The sequence below is a fragment of the Eptesicus fuscus genome, chromosome 15 (genome assembly GCF_027574615.1).
Source record: "Eptesicus fuscus isolate TK198812 chromosome 15, DD_ASM_mEF_20220401, whole genome shotgun sequence".
NCBI classification, from domain to species: Eukaryota; Metazoa; Chordata; class Mammalia; order Chiroptera; family Vespertilionidae; genus Eptesicus; species Eptesicus fuscus.
Genome location: NC_072487.1, coordinates 73,244,106 through 73,258,662, shown reverse-complemented (window position 1 = coordinate 73,258,662; position 14,557 = coordinate 73,244,106). Strand labels below are relative to the sequence as shown.

The 14,557-nt window shown below is 48.3% G+C and overlaps 1 protein-coding gene across 1 annotated transcript in view; it reads right to left on the bottom strand.

The window, feature by feature from the left end:
* The window catches only part of GARNL3 (GTPase activating Rap/RanGAP domain like 3), a 100,066-nt gene that overhangs the window by 69,831 nt on the left and 15,678 nt on the right, over nt 1–14,557 (bottom strand). The window contains exon 3 of the mRNA XM_054727572.1: nt 1,069–1,138. Within this exon, the coding sequence (XP_054583547.1) occupies nt 1,069–1,138 (70 nt within the window). The remainder of the gene's footprint in view (nt 1–1,068; nt 1,139–14,557) is intronic.

Genomic DNA, 14,557 nt, shown 5'->3' with positions numbered 1-14,557 from the left:
CTCCTTCAGGGGAGGTGGTGGCCTGTGCTGGGTTGGAGTCTGGCACTGATTGAGTTAATCAATGTATCTTTTATGGGACTAAATTCATTCTTTATATATTTTATGTATCTTATCAGCCCAGCTGGAGGACAGCAAGATCCTTAGGAACAAGGACCAAATCTTTTACTTATTTTATATTTTCAAGAATATTCAGTTCGGGGCCAAGTACACAGTTGAGCCTGTAATATATGCTTGACTTCAAGTAGAATGCTATGGTACACAACTCTGGGGTCCATTTTCCCACTACTGAAGCCCCGTCAGAATGGAGCTTATATTAATGGATCCAATCAACTCATTTTTGTGTAAATAGAAAGAATACACTTAATGTTTTTAATAATGTTAATAATCAAGAGAATTTTATGAGCACATTTTCCTGAAAATTAGTTCAAATTTCTATGCAATTAGAAAAAAATATCACGATTCTGTCTTTTAAAAAATTTGAGGCTATTATATGCCTTCATTATGCCCCTTTTAAAATGAAAGCACACTATTTTTTTTAAAGCACAAAACACAAACCCCAATGTCCCTCATTAAGGAAAATGTATTTTCATTCCAAATATTGATCATCTATTACAGCCCTCTAGTCCAAGAGATATGCTTTTAACAGGAAAAAAAAAAAAAGATCTCATAAATATCCTAACTCCTATCACATACCCAGAGAGCAAAGGTACAAAATAATAAAAAATATGTATTTCAATAATATTCAAACCTCAAAAACTAGCTTTATAAACTTCCAGGGAGCAAGATAATATAAAATCCAAGTGCTTTCCTGATTCATGAATCATTTTGTAAATGATCTATATCAATAACAGAGGAAAAGACCAAGCCACATGTTTTAACAAACTGAAAGACACAGATGAGATGTACGTAACAATAAAAACGGATGAAGATGATCATTTATTGGCATCCTATCCTTATCCTGTCCTCACATGGTCTAACGGTAAACATTCAACAAACGATCCGATGAGCTTGGCCAGCCTCTCTAAATCCAAATCAATGCACCACCCTGATCAGGCAGCGGACACTTACCAGCTCCACAGATCCGTAATGTTTCCTACTGAAATCCCCACGTCTACAGCCTAGGTCTTCCGAGACAGAGCTGGAACAAAAATGCTTCATCAGTATTACACATAGCGATCTGCTCACCAACCTTCTGCAAAAAAATCCGCCGCTACCACTCGCAGCAAGGCAAGGGCTGCCGTGCAGCAGGCTGGCCCCGGCTCACTGCAGGGGAGCCTGCTCGCCACGGCCCCGGCCCCGGCCCCGGGCCTCAGCGGCCATTGCAGAGCCCGGCTCTCCCGGAGCCCTCAGTGGAAAGCAAAACACCCGAGTCACCCCTGGAAGTCTCGGCAGTGATTGAATTAAATATTTAGTCATTTGCCATCGATTGACATCTCCAAGGCTACTGGTGGTTTATAATTTCATTTCTGTAGAAGCGGAGGGGAGAGAGACCGTGCAGGAAACTTGAGGCAAGGAACAAAGCTTGCAATTATCTTTCATTAAGAGAGCCTCTTTGTCCCAAATAGTCCACTTAAAAATAACCAGCATTTTTGGATGCTATGCAGGAGAAATAAAACTTTAAATAGGAGAAAATAAATCTTCAAAATCCTGGTGGCTCCCCCCACCCCCGCCCCCACCTCTAATTTATGACAATATGAAAAAGACCAGGACTAAAAAAAATTTTTTTTTAATATCCAACTTCCAAGTATATCCTGTTTTTTTATATAGCAGTAGCTAATACTTCCACACCACCCCCTCAAAGAAGACTTAATTAAATCAGATGAGAAAAATCACATGAGTTATTGAAGAAGAGCAATTAAAACAAGGGCAAAATTGTTCCTGCATTTGCATCTTGAATACATATTACATACTCAAAAGACACACATCTTATCGGCTAGTTCGGCCCCAGACAGTACTCATGAAAACACCCGAGACCCACAAATACAAACAGTTTTAGTAAGTTTTATTCTAATATGTCATGCAGATAACTCTAATAAGACACAGACACTAAAATGACACGGGGATTACGCGGTTAAGAAAGCCAAACCATCTGGGATCTGACATGCAAAGGAAGGTGCGGTGAGTACCTTTTCATCTTCCTTAAAAGGTGAGCTACACTTCCTAAATGACAGCCCTCGTGGCCCGATTCGGAGACCGCCTGCTGCTTCCATCCTCGGGACTGCCTCCCTGCCAGGGCCCTGCCTGATAGGCTCCCGGGAAGACAGCGTGAGAGAAATGAGATTAGACAGTCTAATGGTATTCTGCTCCCACCATTTCACAGAGATGGCTGAATTCATCTTATCTGGGAAATTTAACCTTTTGTGGTTCTCACTTCCGTAGCTGGAAACGTGCAGCAGGTTAGCGAATGCAGCTTGGAAGGGTGTCCTGGATATTACCTTCCTGCTTTAGTGACACGATTTTCTCCCAAAAGATCTCTGAACCAAATTTAAAAACTCCCCTCCGTGGAGCTCTGGTCCGTGTTAAATATATCCTCTGTTTTGTGTTAAATATGTCCTCTGTTTCGTGTTAAATGTGTCCTCTATGTCCATCAGCTTAGCTCATTCTGAAAACCAGAACTGATGGACACAGAGGAGGACGCCAGCACTGCCCTCGGCAACCGCTCCGGTTGTCGCCGGGTCCCCTGTGCAGTCAGCCCTGCAGCAGCTTCTAGCACGAGGTCCCAGGGACGGAGAAGAGCAGGCTGAGCTCTGGGCCCCGCCCGACGCTGCCCTCAGCAGCATCCCGGGGTTCTAGGACACAGTGCCGGAGACAAACTCCACACGGATGGCCGCTCTGTGTCTCGGGGCAGCCTGAGAGGGAAAAGAGGGTCCTAGGAGAAAACCAAGCCCTGGCTGCTCTGGCTCAGTGCACAGAGCATGGGCGTGCAGACCGAAGGGTTCCAGGTTCGATTCTGGTCAAGGGCACGTACCTAGGCTGCAGGCTCCATCCCTGGCCCTGGTCAGAGCACATGCAGGGAGGCAACCAATTGATGTGTCTCTCTCACATCAATGTTTCTCTCTCTCTTTCCCCCTCCCTTCCACTCTCTCTAAAAAAAGAAAGAAAGAACCAGGACAGATATACACAGAACATCTGCTCTCAGTGGCCCTCCCCTCTAGCTGCCTTTCATCCGGTAGGCTGCGGAGACCGCGTGCGGACGGTGGAGCCAGGCTGAACTACACGGGCGAGTTCCCAGGCTGTGGGAGCACTCGAAGCAGCCATATTAAAACCTCCCCACCCTCTGGCCCCTGGCTCCAGCACAAAGGGTGTGATGAGAGGGGATCCCCCAGCTCCAAGAGGAGTTTTTCTCCTCCAGCCGGTGTCGGGCCCGCTGCCTGGCACAGGGTGGACCTGCAGTAACCATCTGCGCGTTAATGAAGATATCTGCACATATTTGGATCTTACTAGCTATTGCCTGGTGGCACCCTCATGAGCCCCGAGAAAGGCTGCCTGCTGACATTCTCCCTGGCAAGTCCCCGGTGTCATCCCATCAGGCAGACAGTCCTGGCCCAAGAGGCGGACCCTGCTGTGTGCACGCCAAAAGCTGTTCTCTGTTCCTCTGGGGCTTGTGGCCAGACTACGGCTCCTGGCCCCTCTTGTGGGAAGGGGGACCATGTGACTCCGTCCTAGCCAAGAGAATATGGGCAGAAGTGATGGGGGCCACTTCCAGGCACACCCCAGGGGCACTTCCTCCCCCCCCCCCCCGCAGGGCCAGCAGGTGGAGAGGACTCCAAGCACCCACAAAAAGGCAGAGCTTCAAGATGGAAAAAACCTGGGTCTCTGAAGGACGGCATGGAAGCCCACACTTCTAAGAACATCTGTCCTAGAATACGATGCGAGTAGGAAACAAACATTTAGTTAAGCACGTAGAACCTGGGTTTACCTCTTAAAGCCGCTGCGTTACCTGAACTAATACAGAAGTCGGCATCTCGCAGTGGGGTGCTGCCATAGCAACCACCTAAGACATGTGGCACCGGCTTAGCAGGCAGACAGCAGCCGGTGCGGAAACTGATGCAGCGGTGCGGTGCGGAAATGGAGCTCAGAGGCTGAAAGATGGACATCTATGCTATAAAGTAGGAAGTGTGCAGTAAAACTGACACCTACAGTAATGTAGAGGGTGGAACGGCGCCTTCGGAGCCTGTAGCGCGAGGGAAAGGGGCTGGACAGATCAGAGCGATGCTGGCTCTGCCGGCTCTGCTGGCTGACCTCAGCAAGGTTTGTGACAAGAGATGAGCCCAGGCAAGAACTGGACGGGTGTCAAGCAAAGACAGGAGGGAACAGAGAGAGTCTCGAGATGAAGGGCCTCTTAGACTTGAGAAACCGCTCTGTTTCTGGACCCCACACAATGAGATGTGGCCAATGAAATGTGGGATGAAATGATGGGCATCTCTTGCAGACCTAGCGCATCCATTTCCCACAAATCATCCCTGCTCTCCTTGCCCAGCCACTGGCTGAACGGACAGGGCTGTGAAGACCAAGAAGATGCACCATGGATGAGCCTTGGTCCCTAAATGACCCCATAGAAGAACCCAAGTAGAAATACCCTCACTGGGCTATGATACAGTGAGAAATAACTTTTATTGTTTAAGTCACTAAGATTCAGGGTTTACCGATTATATATAACAGGTGATTTTATCTTTTTTTGCTGTTGTTATTGTTTTAATCCTCACCCAAGGATATTTTTTTCCATTAATCTTTAGAGAGAGAGTGGAAGGGATGGAGGAGGGGAGACAGAGAGAATAAAACACCAATGTGAGAGAGACACATTGATTGGCTGCCTCCTGCACATACCCTGACCGGGACCGGGAATCAAACCTGCAACTCAGGTACGTGCCCTTGACCAGGCATTGAACTTGTGACCCTTTGGTCCTCAGGCTGATGCTCTAACCACTGAGAAACCAGCCAGGGCGGTGATTTTATCTTTTTTTTTTAATTTTTTATTTATTGATTTTAGAGAGAGAGAGGAAGAGAAGGAGAGGGAAAGGGAAAGGGAGGGACAGAGGGGCGGGGAGAGGGAGGGAGGGAGGAAGGGAGGGAGGAAAAGAGAGAGAGAGAGTGAGATAGAGAGAGAGGGAGAGATTTGTTGTTCCACTTATTTATGATTCATTGATTGATTCTTGTATGTGCCCTGACTGGGGATCAAACCCGCAACCTTGGTGCATTGGGACAATGTTCTATCCAACGGAGCTACCCGGCCAGGGCGGTGCCTTTATCCCACAGTCACAAAGCAGTGTGAGAATGACTGCCACCCAAGGGGTCCTCAGAGGGCTGGAGGGCCGGGATGACTCTCACTCTCAAGGGGCAGCAAACTCGCCCTCAGCAAGGCCCATTTTAGAAAACAAGGCTTTACTGGGAGACAGCCCTGCCCTGGCCACAGGTCGTCTGTGCGGCCTCTGCGTTACACGGCGAGTGGAACAGCCGCAGCAGGGACCTGCGTGGCCCCTGACAGAAAACACCGCCCCCCTGCCCTGCAGCCTCCCGATCCCTCTGTTGGCTTCAGGCCCACCCAAAACCCGTGAATAGTATGCGCCCCCAAAAAATACTGGACGGAGTCCCTGGGGGAAGCATTCTAAAAATGCATGTTCCCTGGCCCTATTCCCAGAGGCTGCGGTTCTGACAGCAGCCGGGGACTCGGTGCGGACGGTCCGCAGAATGTTCTGGAAAACACTGCTCTCCGGGTGACTCTGTGATTGGGAAACCTGTCGCCACCCTGCAGCCCGTTCATGGGAAAGGACAGGCCTCGATCACGGTCTGTGAGGGGGCGGAGGTGGGAGGCACCTGAGGGAGGAGCTTCAGTCAGACGGGGTTCTTAGCCGCTCCGGGTCTTCACCCCCTTGTGAACAAAGTGTGGGTGATGTGCTCAATAAATGTTCATATTATTATTACCCTTATTATTAGCACGAATTCTTCCCAGGTTGCTAGAGAGAGCCCTGGGAAGGGGAGTTCTACATAAAGGACCACTAACTTTTTCAGAGTTTTAAACCAGGTGCCTTCTCTCCCCGCTGGGGCCACGCAGCAGGCCTCCGGGGGCGGGCGAGGCAGCTCCGCGGACATCCCCTCCCTAAAGCGCTGGCCCAGCCGGGACCGACCCAGGAAACTGCCTGGGACCAAGCGGGTGTCACCGGAACAAGCAGGTGCAAAATGCACCGGGAGGCCAAGGTGCTCCATGCAGTGTGGTCTGGGTTCTAAATATAGCCGCCTCGGCGTGAGTAAATCGATGCGCTTCACCTGCAGGAACAGAGTGGAGGACCTTCAGGAGGACTCTCTAAATGTGGCCCAGGATGAAAGCAAAGCTGTCCAGCTCCACGCAGAGCTGGAAAAATTGCCATTATGTAATAAGCGGATTCCTGGAAAGAGGGACAAGCCCCATCAAAGAGCCAAAGACACGGGAACCGAATAAGGAAAAAGAAGGAAGCGGAAACTCAACACCGGCCCTTACGGGACTCACCCGAAGATCAGTGACTGACCCCAAGGACTGGCCAGACCCCGCTAACCCAGGCCTCCGTCACCCCCAGCCCCGCCGGAAGCACTGGAGCCCACAGCAAGGACCGGGGCTCTTCCCGGACCTGCAGAGACGCTGAGAACTTCAGGCGGTTTTTCAGAAGCTCCTGACAGCACAGCTCAACATCCCGCGTGCCAGGACCATGCTCCCCCCCTCCCCCCCGCCCATCAGCAGGTAGTCAGTGACAGATGGAAGGGACCCCCTATTTGAGGGACAGAGGAGGTATCAAATGCGCCAGACTACAGGTTCCGGCTCAGAGGGAGCCCAGCACCTCCTGACACCAGGCTCGAGGTAGCTTATTGCTCAAGAGGAGTGGCTGTCTCTCCTTCTGAAGGTAAGCGACACGGAAAAGCAGAGATGCCGGTAATTTCTAGTGAGGAGATGGAAGGTTCCTGACCCCTCCTGAAGAGATCTAGGACACCAGCTTTTAGAGCGTAGAAGTGGGCAGGCAGGTTTCTAGACCGGAAGGGTTTCAGAGCCAGGATCCCTGGCCTGCAGTCACCGCAGGACCCAGCAATGGTATCCTGGGCATTTATCCCAGAGAAATGAAAACGCGTATTCACAGAATCCTCCACCAGGCTCACAGCAGCTCTATTCATACTAGCCCTAAACTGGAAAAGGCCTGGGTGTCCTGCAAAGAGTGAGCAGTCAAATCGTGGTGCATCCATACCAATTCCTGACAATCCCAATGTTGGTTAGGATATGGAGCACATAGAACTCACACGCTGCTGATGGGAGAGTTGAGTTGATATACAGAGACTCCTCACTTGGCATAGTACTCAGCAATTTAAAGGAACCACCTACCGATACACGCAACACCTTGGATAAATCTCCAGGGAATGATGCGGAGTGAAAAAAGCCAATCCTAAAAGGCTGCATAGTGTATGACTCCATTTAGGTAACCTTCCTGAAATGACATTATAGAGGGAAGAGGGATGGGGGTGTGGTTATAAAAGTGGGTGGAGATGGAGCCATTCTGTGTCTTGTCTGTGATGGCGGATGAATGAAGTTACAAGTAAGTGAAATGGCATGTACAATGGGAAACCCAAGACAAATGGGTTGTACCAATGACGTTACCATTGGGAGACACTGGGTAGGGCACATGGGGTCTCTCTGTGCTATTTCTTATAACTGCATACGAATCTTGGTTTTCGCAAAATAAAATGTTTAACTTAAAAAACTGTGTCCAAGTCAAAATCCTTTCAGTCCTTCAATAATAGTCACTGGACACCTGGGGCACCAGGTGTGACGCTGAGCTGTGGCCCCTGCGTGAGCACTCGCAGTGCAGAGGGAAAACAAAGTGCCCAGGACTTCCCAGGAACAAAAGCAAAGAACACTGCGTACAGCCGATCTGGTCCATTGTCCCACAGCCGCTTGGTACTCCCTTGGTAAGTAGCATATTTGGTCGGCGGGGTGGGGTGCCCGAAGCAGAAGCCTAGGAGGTCTGCCACCCTCTTCTCAGCTCAAGACCCACCATCCAAACGCTGGGAGCCACCATCTACAAAAGACGCCTGCAAAATGCCATGTGTGCAATCTGCTCCCTCTTCTCCACTCCGTGGTGACGGGCCTCTCCTCTCCGGTGAGGTCAGACTGGAGGGGTTTCCAGCTCAGAGGACAATTTGGTTTGGGAAGCAGTGCCCACAGGGAGCTATACATGCAAGACCACAGAGTGTTCAGCAGAAACACTGTTTGGTGGGGGAACGGGCACACAGCATACGTTGCTGCATCCTCCCCCACCTGCTGATTTCACTTCTCTGGGGAAATCCTTCCCAAGTCGGTCTCCCCAGATCCTCAGAATCCCCCCACTGAGATTCATTCGCCAGTTTTGCTCCAACTGCACCCAGACTCTGAGCGGAAGGCTGCTCTCCAGAGCGGGTGCTTCTGAACTGCACGCCCCCCTCCAGGCAGCAAGAACCCTAGAGAACACAAGGTCACTCTGACCTTGCTGGTGAGTGTGGGCCTGGAACCTGAGCTGTTAGAAATGCAGGCTCTCGGGCCCAGCCGAGACCTAATGAAACAGAACCAGCACTTTAACAAGATCCCCCAAGAATTCATATGCTCACTGGAATCTGAGAAGCATTGATTCTCGACCTCGCTATATATCAGAACCACCTGGATTTTTCTCTATTTATTTTATTGTGAAACATTTCAAGGCAGAAAAATAAAGAATAACATAATGAACATTGTAGACTTGAAACTCCTGTGTACCTCTATCCTGCAACAACCATTAAATAATTTAGTTTATACTTCCTGCTTATATTTTTTATATTTGTACTGACCATGTACTTATTCAAAACAATACACAGTACTGCTTAGAATGTTTTAAAATTTCACACGAGAGAATACCATGCCGTGCCGATCTTCCTGCACCTAGCTTCTCTGGCTGAACAGTTTGTTTCTGCGATTTGTACATGTCGATACCTGTGGCTCCAATTCATTCGCTTACACTGCTGTTTCCTATGGTGTCAGCTCCCCGCTGGCCCCCCTCCTCTGGCTGGACATTCCACTGGCTTCCAATTCCAAACAATGTTGTAATGGACACCCGCTTACATGTCTCCTTGAACACAAGGGCCATCATTTCCCGAGATCCATGCCCAGGAGGGCATCTGCTAGGTCATGCCACGTGCAGCTTTATTTTTCTCCATAGTGCCACATCTGCTTTCCCCAGGGACTAAGCCGCTCCTCAAGTAACGTCGTTCTATTCCACGTTGATGAGATGCTGTAGGAACTCCACTCTTGTTTATGTCCACTAGCCTGTGGTAGAACTGGCTTCATTGTATGTCATCTCACTGCAGTTCCAAGAACCCATCAACGATGCTGGTGAGGAGTCACTGTAAACCAACGTAACTCTCCATCAGCAGCGTGTGAGTTCTGTTTGCTCCATATCCCAACCAACACTTGGGACCGTCAGGAGTTGGTTTTGGTCAGTGTGAGGGATATGAAGTGGTGCCTCGCTGAGCTGTCGTAATGTCCATTCCTCTGACAACTCAATGGCTGGAACAGCTTTTCCTGTGCTTCTCGGCCATCTGCGCTGCCTTTCCTGGGACTTGCCTATCCCATCCTTTGCCCACCCCCCGTTTTGTAGGCTGTTGGTCTTTTTCCAATTGATCTGCAGGAAGAATTTGTATATTCTGAATGTCAGCACTTTTTTACAGATACCTTCTTCCAGAAAGTGGTTTTTCTTTTTCAAACTGTTTTCCTGACATCTAATGCAGATATTTTCAGACTTTTCCTTTAGTGGTCTTTGTTTTTTGACTTAAACAATCATTCACCATCATGATGTCATAAAGATAGTTTCCTATCATTCCTTGCCAAAGTTTTAAAGTCTACTTAATACATTTTCATATAAATATATCAATGTCCAGTTTCACCCAGACCTCCTCAATCAGAATCTTCAGGAGTGGGACCTAAGCACCTATAGTTAAAAATATATATAAATTCTAAAGGTAATTCTCAGAAATGTTGGCACACTCATTTCCTACCTGCTGGATGTGTCCGGAAGTATCTCCTCTGTCAAGTCCCAGGAACCCATCTCATCTCTGTCCCCCTCACAGGCCCATCCTTTCTTTTTCTGTTCCTGAACTTGAAGTACTCCCCAGTGGCTATCCTTTAAGGAATTATCTACTCTTATAGCATCAATATTACTGACACATCTCAAACATACCCCTCCGGCCTTAATTACCTTTCCTAATTCTCCCAGAAACACCAGTAGCTCAGTATGTTTTTTCCAAAACTCATCCAATAATTTGGTTTCTCATTTCTGTTGGTGCATAATTATTTTCACAATCTCCAAGCTACGGAATCACCTTTGACGTCTCCCTGTCTTATAAGCTCTACATCAATCATCCAGTATCATCAGTGATCATCTCCCTCATTGGACCAGCCCAGTCCCTCTGTCTCACAGGCCCTCACTGTTACACAGGTTCTTATACGGCCTTGCCAGTCTCCCTGTCTCCTTACATAGGATTTGAGGGTGAGATAATGGAGGACTTAGGGACACGCTATTTGTTATCACTAACCGTGTGTAAGTGGAGACTGGAGTGCTATTTTTCAAGTATCTGATAGATGATAGGTGGACCTATATTTATTCAGTAACTACTTGAATAAACATAGGTTGTGCATCCATACCACTTATTAGGAAGAAAATGTGTGTGTGCTTAAAGAACAACACAAATAAGAAAAAAAGGCTCTTTGTGGAAAGTTAGGGGTAAGCTAGAATTTGCCATAATAAAAAATTTTCTCATTTTAGTAACATAGTTGTTGGGGAGGAAAAACTTTTTTTCTACCCTGTTAGGTTCTGTGACTGGGGCCTGTGAATTAAAATGAAAAAAGACAGACTAACAGGAGAAAAGGAGCACACATTTTATTTTTAATTTTACCTGTTCAAGGGCTCCACAGAGAAGCAAACCCAAAGAAGCAGTCAAATACTGGGATCTATATATCATTTTAACAAAGGGCAATGGACTGTGGAGAAGTGACTAGAGACAGAAGAAAAGGGATCTAGGGCTTCTAGGAGGGGTAAATCACAGAAGGTGAACGCCTGGGGGAACTAATGGTCTGTGAGGGTGATTCAGCAAGGCTTGTGCATGAAGACTCGTCGTGGTGGCTCTCTTTCTCTGCTGGCAGTGCTGTTCTCCTCCTCTTGGCACAGGAGAGGGGTGGGCACCTTTACAAAAGGAAGTTCTGCCCTGCTTTTAGGCAGACGGGGGGAGGTGAGAGGTCTTCCTGTGTCTGCTTTTTCCAATTGCCTAAATTCAGCTCAAAAGAATCCTTAGGCCAAAGCGGCGGGTTTTTCGTTGGCATATTTTGATCCCCTTCATAGCCAATACTAACGTGAAACATTCTTCGCCTCAAACATAAAAGGAAAGGCTATGAAACTGACTGAATTTCACCTTGAGGTAAGCCAGTAGAGGGGGAAGGCCCAGATACTTTTTAAACGACCTCTGTATCATATTCTGATTTTCTGGGCCAATTTAGATCCAGTCCATGCTTATCTGTGCTGTTTTCCTCCAAGCACATGCAGAGCACGTAGTAGAAGAAAATCAGCTTACTCTGTGCTTTTGGGGTCAAACTCTATTTTTGAGAGATTTTCTAAAATTTTTACTTCACCCAGCTACTCTGATTCTGAGATAGTCTAAGAAAAGGAGACCATGAAACCATGGGTGAGGGAGAGCGGTGAGGAAAGGAGAGGGGGGTGCTCTTTAAAGAAAGCAAAATAGCAGATAAACCAAACGTATAGAAACAGAGGAGGCAAAGTATTTTAACTGAGAACATTTATTATCAGAGATGACAAGACACAGCCAGCCTGCTTGCACGGCCAAAATGAGATTTATAAAAATGAGTGTTGGCCGAAGTGAATTTGGGGCAGGAGAGCCTAGACTCATTCCTGTTGCCCCTTAACAGCAATGATTAAAAGAGTGGTAATACCCAGTCCCTATTTATAGCGTGTCCTTATGGTGTTCTGTGCTGTACTTTGAGATGAGGTGAGCGTCAAAAATGGGTTGCTGGCCCATGAGGACTGTACAATTTCAAAGAATAGAAAACTTGAATCATCAAAGGAATACAGTTCTTAGTAATGGCATAACCTCCTTGAGGAAAAATGATTGCTTTTAGCAATTATCCCTCGAGGGGATGTTGAGCTCAGTGGTGAGCAGGGCATCTGCAGCCTCTGTTCCAAGCCAAGGGCCAGGATGTTCTGGCAGAGCGCGCCCATGCTCCTCCCCCACTCAACCTGTGACTCCTGCGAGGATCCACATTCCTCTCCCTTCAGTGGGGAGGCCTCCCTCCCTGGGGACCTCACTGTTCCTGCACCTCTGTGCTAACGAGGCTCAAACCAAACCTCCAACTTGGCTCTTTCTCTCCAACCAACTGCAAACTCAGACTTCCAACTGCTGGACAGCGTTCTGTGGACCCCGAGCAGCCCCTGAAACAAAACCGGCCCGGATCCCACTCACTCCCCCGGCTGCGTTCACATCTCAGTTAGCAGAACTGCCGTCTTTTCCCAGTTGCTCAAGGTACCAAGTCCAGAGTCATCTCCGTCTCCTCTCACATCCAACATCTAGTCATCGCCAGGCCCCGTTCCTGCTGCCTGCACAGCATTGCTTTTGAAAGTTGTAAGAGGTTTGCATCAGTGTATTTGCATTTCATTCTTTGAAGAGATAACACACTCCCTTGATTCAAAACTAAAAGGCTGAATAGGGCAAAGCCTCCCCCTCTGCCCTCTCAGCCCCGCACCTCCTCTCCGCACGGGGTTGTTGGTGTATCTCCCAAAGATGCTGGATGCGTTTGCAAAGAAAGAGAAATACATATTCCCTCCCCTCCTCGCTTTACACAAATGGCAGCAAACCAAGCACAACTCTACTTGCTGTTTCTGTTATTTTTAAGTTTGTATACCTTGGCGGTCTTTCCAAATCAGTACCAAAAAGCTCCTGTATTCTTCCTTATGGCCACATTGTATTCTACCGAGTAGATGGGCCCTGTTTTATGTAACCAATTCCCTAGATAGAGGCCCAGTGAACTGCAATGCGTAACCTTGCATGTGCCATTTGGCCCCGAGGACATGGGCACAATTCCACAAGGTCCCTGAGTCCCTTGTCCCTTCTCTCCTTTCCATTCTCACGTTCTCTGCGTTAGCACAGACCTTCCTTGGTGCAGAAGCCTTCTAACTGGCATCTCTGCTCTATGACCCTTAACTTACACCCAACAAGTATTTAGTGAGCCCTTTCTACATGCCAGGCACTCTGCTCAGACAGGCAAGAACAAGAGAATCAAACCCAGCAAAACCAAACAAGCCTCTCCTAACCAGACCCACAGATCCCTGCCTGTCTCACAGTTGCTGGAGTTTTGGGAGCGTATCAGTAAGTCATCTGCTCCCTTCTCTATGTTTGGAATCAAGTGGGAATTAGTGACAGGAGTTGGGCAAATGGAAATAAAAATATAAATTTCACTGTCAGAGTTTCATTGGCAAACAGCCCTAGAGCCCAATGCACTTCCAGCTTACCACTCCTTTCCCCCAGGCTTAGAGCGGAAACAGTCTGCTCTTAGAGGGGCAGACACTTGCCTGCATGGCTGCCCGGGGAACTGCTGTGTCACTCTCCACTGTCAATCTCCAACAGGGGAGACAATGCCGACGGGGCTCTACACCTGCCTCTAGAAGACTCGGTGGGTTTTCCCAGATGGAAATACTAGTAGGAGAGAAATACACACAGCTTTCTGGGCAACCAGATCCTGGACAAGTCTCTTAACCGTCCTGCACCCCAGCTTGCTTCCTTATCTGTAAAATGAAGCTAACAGTAGCTACCTCATCGGGTTTTGTTTTTTTGTGTGTGAAGACTAAATAAACAAACGCATTTAGGATGTTTACGCAAAAGCCCGGTATGCAAGTAATCAATAAATATTTGTTGAGTGAATGAGTTAATGAAAGGGTGGTGCACAGAATGACAGTTCTAAAGGACATCTTTCCAGCACGTTTTCCAGAGAACCTAACATCTGCAGCCGCCAATCACCAGGGCATAACAGGATTCACCAATAGGGCCCAGAATGCGCCACCTCGGGCTGCTTCTTATAGGCTCTTCCGAAGTTCCACCCGCCCCTTTGATCACGTCATCTGCGCGATGCATTATGGGGCTGGTAGTCTAGAGATGAGGCGGTGCTGGCTGGACCACTGTGAGGACAGTAACCCTCTGCTCTGAGGAAGGGAGAGCTGCTCTTGTCCCCGCCCCACCTTTGGTAGATGGAGCCTGGAGTCCCTTCTCTCCCTTCCAGCGCGCCAGGACTGCCCAGGACTCTAGTTACCAGAGGCCTCCAAAAATCAGGAGCATTTTGCTCAGAAAATTCAATATTCACTGACATTTGAAATTTCAGTTTCAAATGAAGAAAATATTCAGTTCCCATATTCTCACAGACAGACCTCGGGGCCCTTTGCGGAAGGAATGGCAGTCGTTCTGAAAGGTCGGCGGTGACCCCAGACGTCTCCGAGGAATCCATCCACAACAGAACTAGCAATTAGGAATTTATCCG